The sequence below is a fragment of the Solanum stenotomum genome, chromosome 3 (assembly GCF_019186545.1).
Source record: "Solanum stenotomum isolate F172 chromosome 3, ASM1918654v1, whole genome shotgun sequence".
NCBI lineage: Eukaryota > Viridiplantae > Streptophyta > Magnoliopsida > Solanales > Solanaceae > Solanum > Solanum stenotomum.
In genome coordinates, this window is record NC_064284.1 from 8,160,241 (window position 1) to 8,174,073 (window position 13,833).

At 29.0% G+C, this 13,833-nt stretch overlaps 2 protein-coding genes across 3 annotated transcripts; one reads left to right on the plus strand and one right to left on the minus strand.

Annotated features, from left to right (window-relative positions):
- Nucleotides 1-263: 263 nt before the first annotated feature.
- Nucleotides 264-1,034, minus strand: LOC125860444 (NAC domain-containing protein 96-like). Its single transcript, XM_049540403.1, has one exon. It carries the CDS (start codon nt 1,032-1,034, stop codon nt 264-266), a length of 771 nt encoding a protein of 256 aa, XP_049396360.1.
- Nucleotides 1,035-10,580: 9,546 nt separating this feature from the next.
- Nucleotides 10,581-12,921, plus strand: LOC125860454 (probable inactive poly [ADP-ribose] polymerase SRO5). 2 transcript variants are annotated; one of them, XM_049540412.1, is made up of 5 exons: nt 10,581-11,514; nt 11,600-11,841; nt 11,927-12,063; nt 12,147-12,242; nt 12,605-12,921. In XM_049540412.1, the coding sequence occupies exons 1-5, from the start codon at nt 10,958-10,960 to the stop codon at nt 12,701-12,703; spliced, it is 1,131 nt and encodes a 376-aa protein (XP_049396369.1). In that variant the 5' UTR covers nt 10,581-10,957; the 3' UTR covers nt 12,704-12,921. The 2 variants fall into 2 exon arrangements, with proteins under 2 accessions (XP_049396369.1, XP_049396371.1); XM_049540414.1 differs by having other exon boundaries at nt 12,608-12,921.
- Nucleotides 12,922-13,833: the final 912 nt, after the last annotated feature.

A 13,833-nucleotide genomic window follows, 5' to 3' on the forward strand; every position in this document is an offset into this window, starting at 1 on the left:
ATTTGATAGTAATTAGTACATTGTCCTCCTAATGTTGGTTTTAAACTAAACACGGATGGCTCTTTTACAGGTAATACTGATAAAATTGACATAGGAAGAGAAATAAGAGAATAAATATGAAAACAGGCTTGCACAATTCGAAGAAATATTTGATAATCAGAACATCGACATTTATATATATGGGCGAAATTGAACTATATACAATTTTTTTTCAACTACATAATCCATCTAAGGATCGAACTATATAAATATTTTGATGTGTATCATATATCTTGTAGAACATGTGAATTCTGCAACCAATCGTCAGGAATGTCCTCAAATGCTCTATAAATCTCTTCCAGAAATTCATCGCTTCTAATATCATCAACTCCGTGGCCTTCTTCTACTTCATAAGTACTGTTTTGAACATGAAATTCTGTAGTTGTAGCCTCAACTTCATCACAAACCCTAACTTGATCTTCCCTTGTGGAGTAGTCGTTATTATGATTAGGTTCAAGCAACATAGGATCAATAATTCCCGCAACATCCCCATCTTGTGCCTCCATAGCATGATCCACGTTCTTCTCTTTACCCATCTTCTTCTTTATTCGACACACCACAAAATCTTCCTTAGGAATATGATTATTTTCCTTAAAGAAACTATCTGCGACATGATATTCTACCATCAACCAGGTGTTATTTTGGCCACACTCACTTGTTTTAAACTTCAAGTTTCTCTTAAACCCTACCACAGGCGCCGTGCGATTCCTCCTTATAAGATGTTCCCCGGTTTGCCCTTGCCACGTCCCTTTAGCACAAATTCGAGAAAACCTTTTATATTCAGTCTTCTGCTTCTTCAAAGGAGTAATAAAGTAACGAAACTTCTCTTCATAATTAGCTCCAAATATCTCCCATGGTGGTTGATCTCCATATATATCCGCAAACTGGATAGGACATTGTTCATTCAAAGATAATTCGCCTTTGAAAAACCTCTTTAGATAGTTGATTAGCTCCGTATCAGTAGGATGAAAACGTATTCCCATTGGCTTCGACATTGATTCTTGATCCAGAATTAACCTATGTAAACCTAAACAAATTATGTGAATTATGAAGTCTAAACAAGATAGTTATCTATTTATACACATCTTATTACCCTAATGGAAAAAAACTCTAATTACTTAACAAACACAAGTTACTTTATTTCCTAAATTACTACTATAACTGTAACTGAACAAACTTCTCAAGTTGCTTTATTTCCTAAATTACTACTATAACTGTAACTGAACAAACTTCTCAAGTTGCTTTATTTCCTTAATTACGTATTTATATTCCGAAATTTTAGAGGAGTTTGCTTTGAAACTGGTAAGGCGCGCCAACTACTTAAATTTGGCTAGCACGTGCCTCACTCCAATATCTAGTAAAATTAAACTAGTGATTATCCAAAAAATCTAACGCATATTTTATTGAAAAGAATTATTTGGGTGGGTATTTTTAATCAATAATCACTAAATTCAATGATAGATTTTAATCCATTATTATAATTTTTAGCAATACTATGATAAATCTAATATATATATTATTAAAAGTAAATTATGCATGCAATATAAATGTGCTAAAATTAAGTGTTTTAAAATGTATGATAAATATATTATATTATGAATAAAACTTATATTATATGTGTATAAACTGTTTTAGGTAATATATATTAAAATAGTATTATAAGTCTTCAATTAAAAAATATATCATTGATATAGATGATGAATATTTTCTTCATATAAGATATCTAGTTATCCTATTTTATACGAAAATTTCATAAAAGTACAATTTCTTAACTTATATTTCAAAAATATAGTCTAAAATTAACATTACAAACATTTAGCCTCAAACACAATTCGACATACAATAATATACATTCAGTATACAATAATATACATAACTTTCATATATATATATATATATATATATATATATTACAAAAATACTTAAAAACTTGATCTTATACACTAACTAGGAGTGGATGGCATGGGCTAACATAGCAAGTGTGACACATATATTAAGATTGTATATTAAGTACATAGCAAGTGTGACACATATATGAAGATTGTATATTAAGTACATATCAAGTGTGACACATAAATATATATCAAAATTATATATTAGTTGTTGGAGTCATGTTTTATAAGATAGGTATGTATATTTTATATACATAAGCAAAAAGAAAATAGTGACATAAAAGTAGTAACGGCAAGAATATTTTAGGATTATAATAAGCATTGATGTTTTAGCAACCTTATAGTTAATTCTCTTGAGAGAGTAAGGGTCGAACTTCTCATTGAAGGAATCTGATATTTATTACTCTTTTTTGTATGACATTATTTTCTCAATTTTTTTTAAAACATTATTATGTTTAAAAATGATTTTAAGTTTAAAGCCTTGTACATTAGAACCTATATTTATGGACCCCAAATATGTTGATATAGAATTTTTTTATTCCAAAGTAAAATTCCCTAATATTTCAAAGAGTAAAAAAAAAAGTATATCAATATTTAGTTAAATTACTCCACAAAAATCAAATAAAAGAAGTATATTTTTGGTTAAATTATACCACATAATTTAAAAGAAAGAAGTTTTTTTTTGCCCCTTCTTTCCATAATGTCAATTTTAATGATAAAAAGCAATTCAATATTTTTCAATAAGAAAAAATTCTTATTGATCTTACAAGAGTATTGAAAGTTCAGTTATAAAAAAAGCTTACTTGCAAAGAAAAACATGCTATGATTTCTTATTCTTTTACGTTGATAAATTATGTGTAGAATATAAACTCTAATAATTAAATACTGGTGAATTGTATTTACACCTCACAAAGGTAAAATCTTATTTGAATACTTACATCGAGTTAATAAATATATACTTGATTTAAATTAATTTGACGGTTTTCTTAATAAATTATTTATTAGGAGTTTATTTTTAAAAAATTAATTTTATTAATTATACTTTAAAAATATAAATATGACTATTAATAATCATATAGTTATTTAATGATATATATAATATTAAAAAATAAATTGTTTTGAATATAAAAGCTAAATAATAAAATTTTATTAAAATATTTAACTATATTAAATTTAAACAATTTAATATGTAGACAATCAAAATGGAAATATATAGAAACTCAATAAAGTTATCATTGTATACGTGTCAATTGTAAAATTAAATGGACCCCACTTTACTCAATGATAGAAGGCATAATATGTAATTTAGTAGAAAAGTGTAAACTTTTAATTAAGGGTGAACCCATCGGTAACCCCTTAAAGTTGACACTAATTTTCACTTAGACACCTCAAGTAAACTTTGTTTATTTTGAACACTTTAAGTAAGAGTTCGTTGTGTCATTTTGACACTTTTCGCTGACATGGCATAATGAGTTTATAACCCTCACTAACAGCGCGTCAGAGCTTTATTTAGCCTCTTTTTTTTAATTTCTTTTTTGTCTTGTCCTATTTTCAACTACCATTTTCATAAATTTAAACTCCTTCCATGGTGAAAAGTGTTGTCAGAAATTTTAGAGTTAAATATATATCCCACTGATTTAAATTTAATAGTCAAATTAATTTATTATTTGTTTTTAAATCAGGACTCGTTTAAATTATGTGGTTCAAAATCATGATTGAAATTAATACAAACAATTTTCTTGCTTGTTAGATCTAATTCTCTCAAAAATTCCTTTTTATCTCTTTCTTAGATTCCATTCTGTATTTTATGCTCTAATTAGTCTCTAACTCTCCACGGGAAACGGCACTTGCACTTAAGTTTCCAATGATGATATTGAAGATAAATTTCTTCATTTTGTTTGGTCCTAATTTCCTCAATTTTCTGTTTTTACTCCTCTACAGCTATAGAATATAAATTATTTTTCACTCAAATCATTCAAATTCCATCGAATTCTTATTTTATAGGGAAGAGGATTTAATATATTTTGAATCTTGAAAGAATAGAGAAAGCTTGGATATGGCTGAGGCCTGAGAAGACGAATGGCGTAGGGGTGGATTTGATTTTTGTGGAGAAGACGATTGGTGTTGGCGGGCAGGGGGGATAGGGGTTAGGGGTGGTTTGGTATTCTGCAAAACACTTCTTTTTAAAAGTGATTAAGTTTTCCTTTTATAATTATTTGTGTAAAATGCCACGTGTCATCAATTCACTGGTTATCTTTTTGGTTTTACCAAAAATTCATTGTTTAAGAATTATTTTGGGGGAAAATGGCAAATGTCCTTATTTTATTGGACACTTTATAGGTCACTCATGAGTGTAACGCACACACATTATATATTTTTGAAAAAAAAGTGTCAAAATGACATAACGGAACCCTACATAAGGTGTCTAAAGCGAACATTGCCCAGTTGAGGTATCTAAGTGAAATTTCGTGTAAACTTTAGGAGGCTACCGATGGATTTGGCCTTTTATTAAAGATGTTAAGAAGACCCAAATATTAAGGCTCATAGTACAATTTTTCTATGCAATACTTATCACTTTGAGAAGTGGGGATGACAAAAATATCCTCACTTGCCAATTGAATGACCAATAAGCAACCATGTTGAAAGTAGTTGAAATCGTCTCTTCTATATAAGTACTAGATACACGACCCCGTGCTAGCACGGGGTCCAATATCCGTTCGTCTCATATTAATTGATTACTTTTCATTTTGCACGGTATTGAAGAAATTATAAATAAGAAAATAATTTTACTAATTCAACCCTTAAAAAACTTTGTGAGAATTTTACAAACAAATGTAACACTTTTAAAAGAAATTAACGCCAAGGGTAATATAGGAAAAATTTAAATAATGTTTTGTTGATTTAGTAAGATGATCAACTAATATGAGACAATTATTTTTAGAATAATAGTCAATTAATATGGGACGAAGGGAGTGTGGAGTGTCATAGAACTTGAAAAGTTAGCCAAATTTTTATATGATTTTAAAAAGATTTTAAGTTGTTAGTACTTTTTATATAATTTTAAAAATAATATATATTACTCTCTTTGTTTCAATTTACGTGGCATATATAGAATTTCAAAAATTAATCATTTTTTATATGTCTTTTAAATATTTAACGTAATTTTCGGATCATATATGTTACTTCTCCTGTCCCAATTTATGTAGCACTGATAAGATTTTTTTAGAGTCAAGTGATTTTTTATATGTATTTTATACTTTTTAAATTGTTAATTATTGTGATTTATAAATTGATACCAATAGAATTTCGAGAGTTAATTAAATTTTCTATATAACTTTTAAATATTTAAGTTGTTAATTATTATGATTTATAGTGTTATTTATATTTATACAATTTTTAGATACATAACAAACTAAAAAAAAGACATAATTTTTTCATATTTGGTAAACAAATAAAGTAATTAGCATTTTAAAAAATGGCCCACATGCATGGAAAGTAGGCAATTTTTTTTGCGCCTGAAAAACAATATGTGAAAGGGCTTTTATGTCCCAAATTTTAAAAGTACAACTACAAAAAGTGAAGTACAATATTATTCATTAGAAAAGTATTAAAAGTTGGACCAAATTGCCATTAAAGTTTCCTAAATATGGCAAAAAACAGCTACTCCTATGTTTGAAAGTTGAAAACTAATGAATAGTACGAATAATATTTATGTACTTTCATTGAAAAAAAATCAGTTTTAAAGAAGATGAAATGCTACAATGTATAAACAAGATAGTGTATATATATATATTAAACATCGATAAGGATTAATGCATATAATTATTTTGCTCGAATTCATTTTTACTGTTATAGTGACTTAAGAAGTCCATAAATAATTTATCTAAGGATTAAATAGTTAATTATGTATTTTTCTCAATTGCTAAAAATAGAAAATGAGTCATATAAAATATTATTATGTATTATTTCTTTTTTTTTTTGTTAAATTTGTTTTTACCTGAAATTAGAGGAAAAAAAATTTGAAATGCATATAATTATTTTGTTCGAATTCATTTTTACTGTTATAGTGACTTAAGAAGTCCATAAATAATTTAGCTAAGGATTAAATAGTTAATTATGTATTTTTCTCAATTGCTAAAAATAGAAAATGAGTCATAAAATATAATTATGTATTATTCTTTTTTTTTTGTTAAATTTGTTTTTACGTGAAATTAGAGAAAAAAATTTGAAATGCATATAATTATTTTGTTCGAATTCAGTTTTACTGTTATAGTGACTTAAGAAATCCATAAATAATTTAGCTAAGGATTAAATAGTTAATAATGTATTTTTCTCAATTGCTAAAAATAGAAAATAAGTCATGTAAAATATTATTATGTATTATTCCTTTTTTTTTTGTTAAATTTGTTTTTACGTGAAATTAGAGAAAAAAATTTGATGAATCTATCGGTGTGTTCTGTAAAATGTTAATTTTCTATATTTGATGAGCTAAAATTTTTTCAACATATTTCCTCTAGAAAATAAGTTTTTTTTTTTCTTTTGAAATGAGGAAATGATTTTAAAATCATATAAAAATTTGGCTAACTTTTCAAATTCTATAACACTCCCTTCGTCCCATATTAATTGACTATTATTCTAAAAATAGTTGTCTCATATTAGTTGATCACCTTACCAAATCAACAAAACATTAGAGAGTCAATCAAGCTTTTTATATAACTTTTAAATATCTAAGTTGTTAATTATCGTAATTTATAGTATTACTTATATTATTTTAAAATATATTTAAATATTATATGTTACTCTTTTTATCCTAATTTATATAGTATTGATAGAATTTAAAGTGTCAAATAATTGTTAATTATTGTGATATATAGTACTTTTTATGTAGTTTATATATATATATATATAATATTTTTAAGTATACTAAATTGTTAAATATTTTAATATCCACTTTATTTTTATTTTTTAAATATGTAATCAACTAAAAAAGGTGAGACATGATCATTAAAATAATGAAATACACAATAGTATTGGTTAGACGAGATGATAAAGTTGGTGGGCCCACTTAAATTAAATAAGGATGGATATATATGTCATTATGGAGATGTTGGCTGGTTTTTTTGTCTAAAGAAGAAAAGGTACAATTATAAAGCACTGTCATGCAAGAGTTTTAAGGAGCAAAAGATAGTAAATACCGTAATTCTAAACATTAATTGAAAGGGGCAATGACCAAATTGCACTTGAGCTTTTCTAAATATGACAAAAAACAGCCATGTTGAAAGTTTGAAAATTCTCCCTTCTATATAATAGATAGAAATATATAAAAAAATATATAATATTATATGAAACATGGGCTAGCTAGTTAGCTTATTAATTGAGCCTACATACACCTTTTGAAGCACCCTTTCTCTTATACTCATATTTAACTTGATTTAACAAACTTCAACCTGTTGGTCCATCAAATTGGCTTGAAACATTAATCGTTACCTTGCTTTCACTAATTGCTTCATGGCGTTGTACTAATGGATGGAGATCGAGTATGAGTAATAAACAAGTGGTTTGTGATATATCATATAATTTTGATGAGAATAAAGTTGTTAAATCACTTGTTCCAATAAAATAGAGAAACACCGTGATAAGATATTCCAATTATTACTCAAATCAGCCAAAGGAAAAAAAAATGGATTTAGATTGGTCAAAACAAGTTATCATGCTAAGTGTGTTATAGGAGGGAAAATGTGTTTTTGGTTGAATTTGAATTTGAATTCGGCCAAAATGACGCAATTTAATGAACAAATGAGGGTCAAAAATACCTTTGGATTATTTGAAAAGATTTAAATATACCCTTCATTCACTTATTGAGCTAAAAAAAAATCATTCAATCCACTTTTTGGTCCATTTCTACCCATAAAACTAACAATCTTTTTTTTTAATTTTTTTTTTATTATTATTTATTACGTGTCATTTTTTATCGGATAAATTAAATTACAACACACTTAATTTTCTAATACCCATCCATTTCGTGCTTCATAATCCAAACCCAATTAGAAAACTCATTAAATGGAAAAAATGATCAATCTATTTTTTTATTGGGTTTGGGTCATGGGGCACCGGAATGGATGGATACGAGGAAACTAAATGGGTTGAGATTTAATTTACCAATAAGAAACTGACACGTAGTAAATAGTAATAATATTTTTTTTAAAAAAGATAAAGTTATTTTCTCTGTCTCAATTTATGTGACACTTTTCATTTTTCGATAGGCAAACATTTTAAATTTGACCAGTAATTTGCCCGTGAATTTTCAATTTTTTTTAAAATGAAATTTATATATTTATAAACTACATCAGCAGTACTATAAGTCACTATAATTGACAACTTAAAACAATTAAAAGACATATGAAAATTTTATGATCAAAGATACTTGTTTGAATCTCGAAATATGAAAAGTGTCACATAAATTGAGACGAAAGAATATTAATTTTAGAGCTTGAAATGAACTAAAAATATGGTCTTACATGTATTTTTAGCCCAATAAATAAATGAACTATAATTAAACTTTTTCAAATAGTCTGCTTATTTTCGTTTTACCCTTTTTCGTTCAATAAATAATTTATTGTGCAAAAGTAAATGAGAAAACAACATATAAACACTAACTGGGTCAATATTTGAAAGAAAATGACCAACTTTTTTGTTATACCCAAGATGAATTAGATGTTGATATTCTCTTTTTATTGTAAAAATTGTGTAGAATAGCAAATAATTAATTCATATTAAATGCTATAGTTATTGTTTAGATTAATTTTATGAGCAAATTACAGAAATCACATACTTTAAGGCAAAATTACAATTTATTCCTTAAAAGTTTATAATTACAAAAATCCCTCAAACGGATAAGCGCTGATACATTAATCCGATGCGCGAGATACAATAATATAAGCGCTGATATATGCGCGAAATACAATAATATAAGCGTTGATACATTAATATGATACGCGAGATACAATAATATTAGCGTTGATACATTTAATATGATACGCGAGATACAATAATATAAGCGCTTATATACTAATCTGATGCGCGAAAATGAGGAATTTTGGAGATTTGTAAAACTTATAGGGAATAATGATAATAAGTAAACTAAAAGGTGGGATTTCTATAATTTTTCCTAATTTTATTTCGCAGCTAATATTTCGCCAATCTTTCTATTTGGATGGGATCCGTGAATTTGTATCAAATATAAATAAAAATGGAAGATATATTTTTATACAAATTAAAGAACATCATTTCTCTCTCCACTTAAATTTCTCCTAAAATCTCTTACCCATGCCATTGTGAATTCTGAATTTTCACCATTACTCTCCCGATTGTACATCACAATTTCAGGTAATTGCCAAAAATGTGTGTAAATCAATTTTATATTTATTTTATTTTTTGTAGTTTTTATACAAATTTTCAAGTTTTTTCATGAACTTTCATTTCAAATCCTTAATCTTATAGTTATTTCACAAATTCAATGGATGTTCAAACTCCATCGACAAAAAATAACCAGTGGTATACAATTTCATGACAAAAAGTTTGATGATATACCATCCTTTTCATTGGGTCTAACTCAGGATTTTGAAAATGTTGCAGGTTCAATAGAAAAATCCAAAGCAAAGGTAGTGTTCAAATTTGTTATTCAAGTAGTGTCGAGTGATTTTATACATACATTTTTACTTATGGAAAAATAATTTTGGCTAGAGAATTTTGCCAGAATGATATTTTATCTATGTTATTTTTCTTTTTTGAACATTTTTACCCTTTTAAATTTAATACTTTTTAATTCAAAAATGAAAAAAAGATCAGTTTATTTTAAAATAAAAAAGTTATTATAGATTTTTTAAATTTCTGGCCAAATTTTCTAAACATTTATCATTACCCTTAATTTTAATTATTCCACCTTTTATTCGACATAAAATAATTTTAAAAACTCTCATAATTTATACATTTATTAATTATTTGGAATCATAAATAGCATAAATCTTATCCAGCTAACTAACAACCCTAAATAGCCAAGAAGATAAATTTATTTATATGGTCCTGCTCCTAAATGAACTCATAGATGATAGAACTTGTCCTCAAAACAGTGTGTGCATGTTGATTTTGTCAGTGTTAATTAAAAAAAAGAAAGTAAGTTCTAGTAGACTGCAATACCCTTTCAAAATAATCATAAAGACCAATAATTAATCTGCCCCATGTGAAATACAATACAGTATTCTATCATTGGATTTTGGAAACGAAGAAAAAAAAAGCATAAACCGACCTACCTAGAATAATAGCAATAAATAAAAACTTCCTCCCAAAGCAAAATCTAAATAGACTTGAGTAAGAATAAATATCCAAATTGCAAAAAATACATAAATATTGACCAAATACGATACGTCCATGTAGTTGCACACGTTATTAAGAAACGTTTACTTCACCAAATCCTACACGAAACCCATTTAAGTAATAAGGTCAAAATTGCAAATTAACCAAAATAAATTCAACGAACCCTTTTAAACCGCCAACTCACACGCCTTCCCACGCAAGTAAACAAATCCGTCGGCTCATGAAAACTGAGTGCTATATACATAAAAAAAAAGAAGAAAACCAACTTCACCGCCCACTTGAAAGAAAGCAAGCAAGCAGTAAACTTGTGGCGGTGTTATCCGTTGGCTATTAATTCCCTATTTCTTCCATTCTATTCATTCTTTTCATCCAAGTTATCAAACTTACAAATAATTCTTCATTGATTTGGTTAATTCTCCAGTTTTTTTGGGTTTACAGTTCACAATTATTGAGATTCCATTCTACAATGTGCTTTTTTGTTCTTCTAAGCAAGTATTGATTCGTTTTGATTTTTTTTTTTTCATTGTGAATATTCTCTTCTTTTCTTAGCTACCTTGAATTTGTATTCAATAAGAATCAAATTCTCTACGGAAATTGATCGAACACTTGTTAGATTCGAATAATTTTTAGTTACTTGTTCGGATTATTCTGCAATGGAGAACTTTGTGAAGCCTCAGTTCTTCTCCTTTCTGCGTGAGGAAGCAGCAGCAGCAGTTCAACGGTACTCACCGCATCACAAGTTTATGGCTCATTCAGGATTTGGAAATCAATTTACCGAATCTACAAGCTCAAGCGCCGATGACGTGCAAGATCCAGAAGTTTCCGATTCCGAGAGTTCGGTTGTTGGTTCGGTACATGAAGAGAGAAGTTCTGGTTTGATGAGAATTGATGAAGGCGATAAGATATATGGTATTATAATTAACAAGTTGCTATCGGGTTTGGGTTGTTTTGGATTATCGACGGAAATTACGGCAATTCATAAGGAGACTTGCTCTAGTTTTATCAAGCAAGCGAAGCTTCAATCGTTTCTTATTTTCTCTAAAGCGGTGGAGAAGAAGTGCGGTGGGAATGCTAATGTGAAGTATGCTTGGTTTGGAGCTTCGAAAGATGAGATTAACAATACATTTTCACATGGATTTTCTCATTCATCAAACAATGGAGCTTACTCTCAAGCCATATGCCTTTCTCCGGATGATAATTCACACGATTGGTACTTAAATTTACCCTCGTCTTTAATTCGTCTGTTCTAGATTATGATTTTTTTCATTCTTAACTGATTCATGATTTTTTTGCAGTCTGCAAGCTGCTGTTCCTGATAAAAATGGAGTAAGGCATCTATTGCTTTGTCGTGTGATACTGGGAAAAACTGAAGTTGTTCATCTTGGATCAGGACAGTGCCATCCGAGTTCTGAGGAATATGATACAGGGGTTGATAATTTATCTTCTCCTAGAAAGTATATCGTGTGGAGTACTCACATGAACAGTTACGTTTTCCCAGAATTTATGGTCAGTTTCAGAGTCAGCTCACATGCTAAAGGTGAACACTTAAGCAGTGCCTTGAGAGAATTGGAATGTTTTAGAGGACTGTGCTAGATTGTTAATTCTTGTTCTAATTTCTGCAGAGTCTCAAAGGAATACAGTTCCTGTTCAGAATCCAAAATCACCTTGGATTACATTTCCTGCACTGATTTCTGCTCTATCGAAATTCTTGCCGCCTCAGACTGTCAAATTGATTACGAAATATCATAATGATCATAAGGTATGCGCTTGAACTCTCTATTTTTGCCGTGTATATAAAAAAAAATTTCAAGTACAGTTGTTCATATCTAGTTCTGTTAACAGGGGAGAAAGATCACAAGACGAGACTTGATTCAGCAAGTGAGGAAACTAGCAGGGGACGAGTTGTTGACTGCAATCATCAAGTCCTGCAAGAATAAGGTATGAATCTGCTACTTCCAAGAAATCTTTTGTTCTAAAAAATGTGGATATGGAAAGGGGGTTAAATTATATATAGTGGATATTAGATATTGTCTTCCTATTTCAAATCCCTTAGCGAAAAACCTGGTTCCGTCACTCTCTTATACACAGAGAACTTATTAGTAGTTGATTCATCCTTTAATTTTTCGTTCCATTATCAAGTGTATGAAGCAGTACTTGCTGCTGCAGTTTCAACATATCGTAAACATCACACTGATACTACTAGTATAAGTTATACCGACTACTACTATAAGTTGTGTCAAAACTAGGACGCCCATATTCACAAATCCTTATTATCTGACATGTTTGTCCTTTTGTTTTAGCAGCAAAGCAAAGGATCAACTGGAAACTCATCCAGCACAAGCTCAATTAACTTTGAGCAACGAGATGGAAGATGCTGTGCTTGCCACAAGAGTTGTTGAACAATTTTCTTGAAGAATATTGGACATAAGCAGAGAGAATGAAATGATGAATGTCGATATCCACTAACCAAGCCAAATGTGACACAAGGAGGGACTAGCTGCTGCTGTTGATTCATGGGATGAAAATGCTATCTTCTAACAAATTAGTCTCAGTTTAATTCCCCTCTAACCTGTATCTCTTCACACTTAATATTTTTATTTTTTTTGCTTCGTAACCCCGTAGTTGTCTTAGAGTAAGATCTAGTGTATCCCAATGTGACAGATAGTTGTAATAGTTTCCTGATCAATTCTTGTTGACGAAAAAGTAAAACAACAAATTGCTATCCTGTTATGTTTAGTATATCCATTTCTTTACTCCCCCATTCGCGAGAAAGAAAAAACGAGCAGTTTATGCGTTTTAGTGTTCGTGATTTTTTCTGTGTATTGGTGATGGTTCCAGAGGATTCAATATTTGACCCACATAAGTCTATATTGCTACGATATTTTGTTCATCGGAAGTGGGCGGATGGCTGATTTGTTTGGTATTATAGGGAAGGGATTACCCTTTCTGAGACTTATTCAATGGTGTACCAACATGGCTCCTCTGACTTGCTTTCATCATAGCATCGAGCCATATGTATCTGCAAGATCTGACTGTGTACATTGGGTACCAAGGCAATTACACATGACTATGTCAAACTCTCACTATTGTCCAAAATTCATGTCAAGTCGACTACTACAAACCTCCATTTCTCAGTAAAATAGGCCCAAAATCAGAGAAAACCAAGTTCTCACTGAGTTTGGAGAAAGAAAAATGATCGACTGGATTTTTGAAAACATTAGTATTTGTTCATGAAAATTGAAATTAGATCAGTTTTTTCAAAAAAATTCAACTTCCATCACGAAACTTCAATTTCTTAAAGAACTTCAAATTTCAAAAATAGATTTTACAGCACTTCAAAAGCTTTTTTTTCCAGAGTTCCAATGCTAGCTTAGATCATATTGTTGTTGTCGTCATTCGTCAATTAATTATTTGGGCCTAACTCACCGCAATTATTGTTGAGTAATTTGCACGAATAAGATCTTTCAATATAACCGTTTAATTGTTTTTTGGTGGTGCAAAAATAACAAAATCTGCAATTGCTGGAATT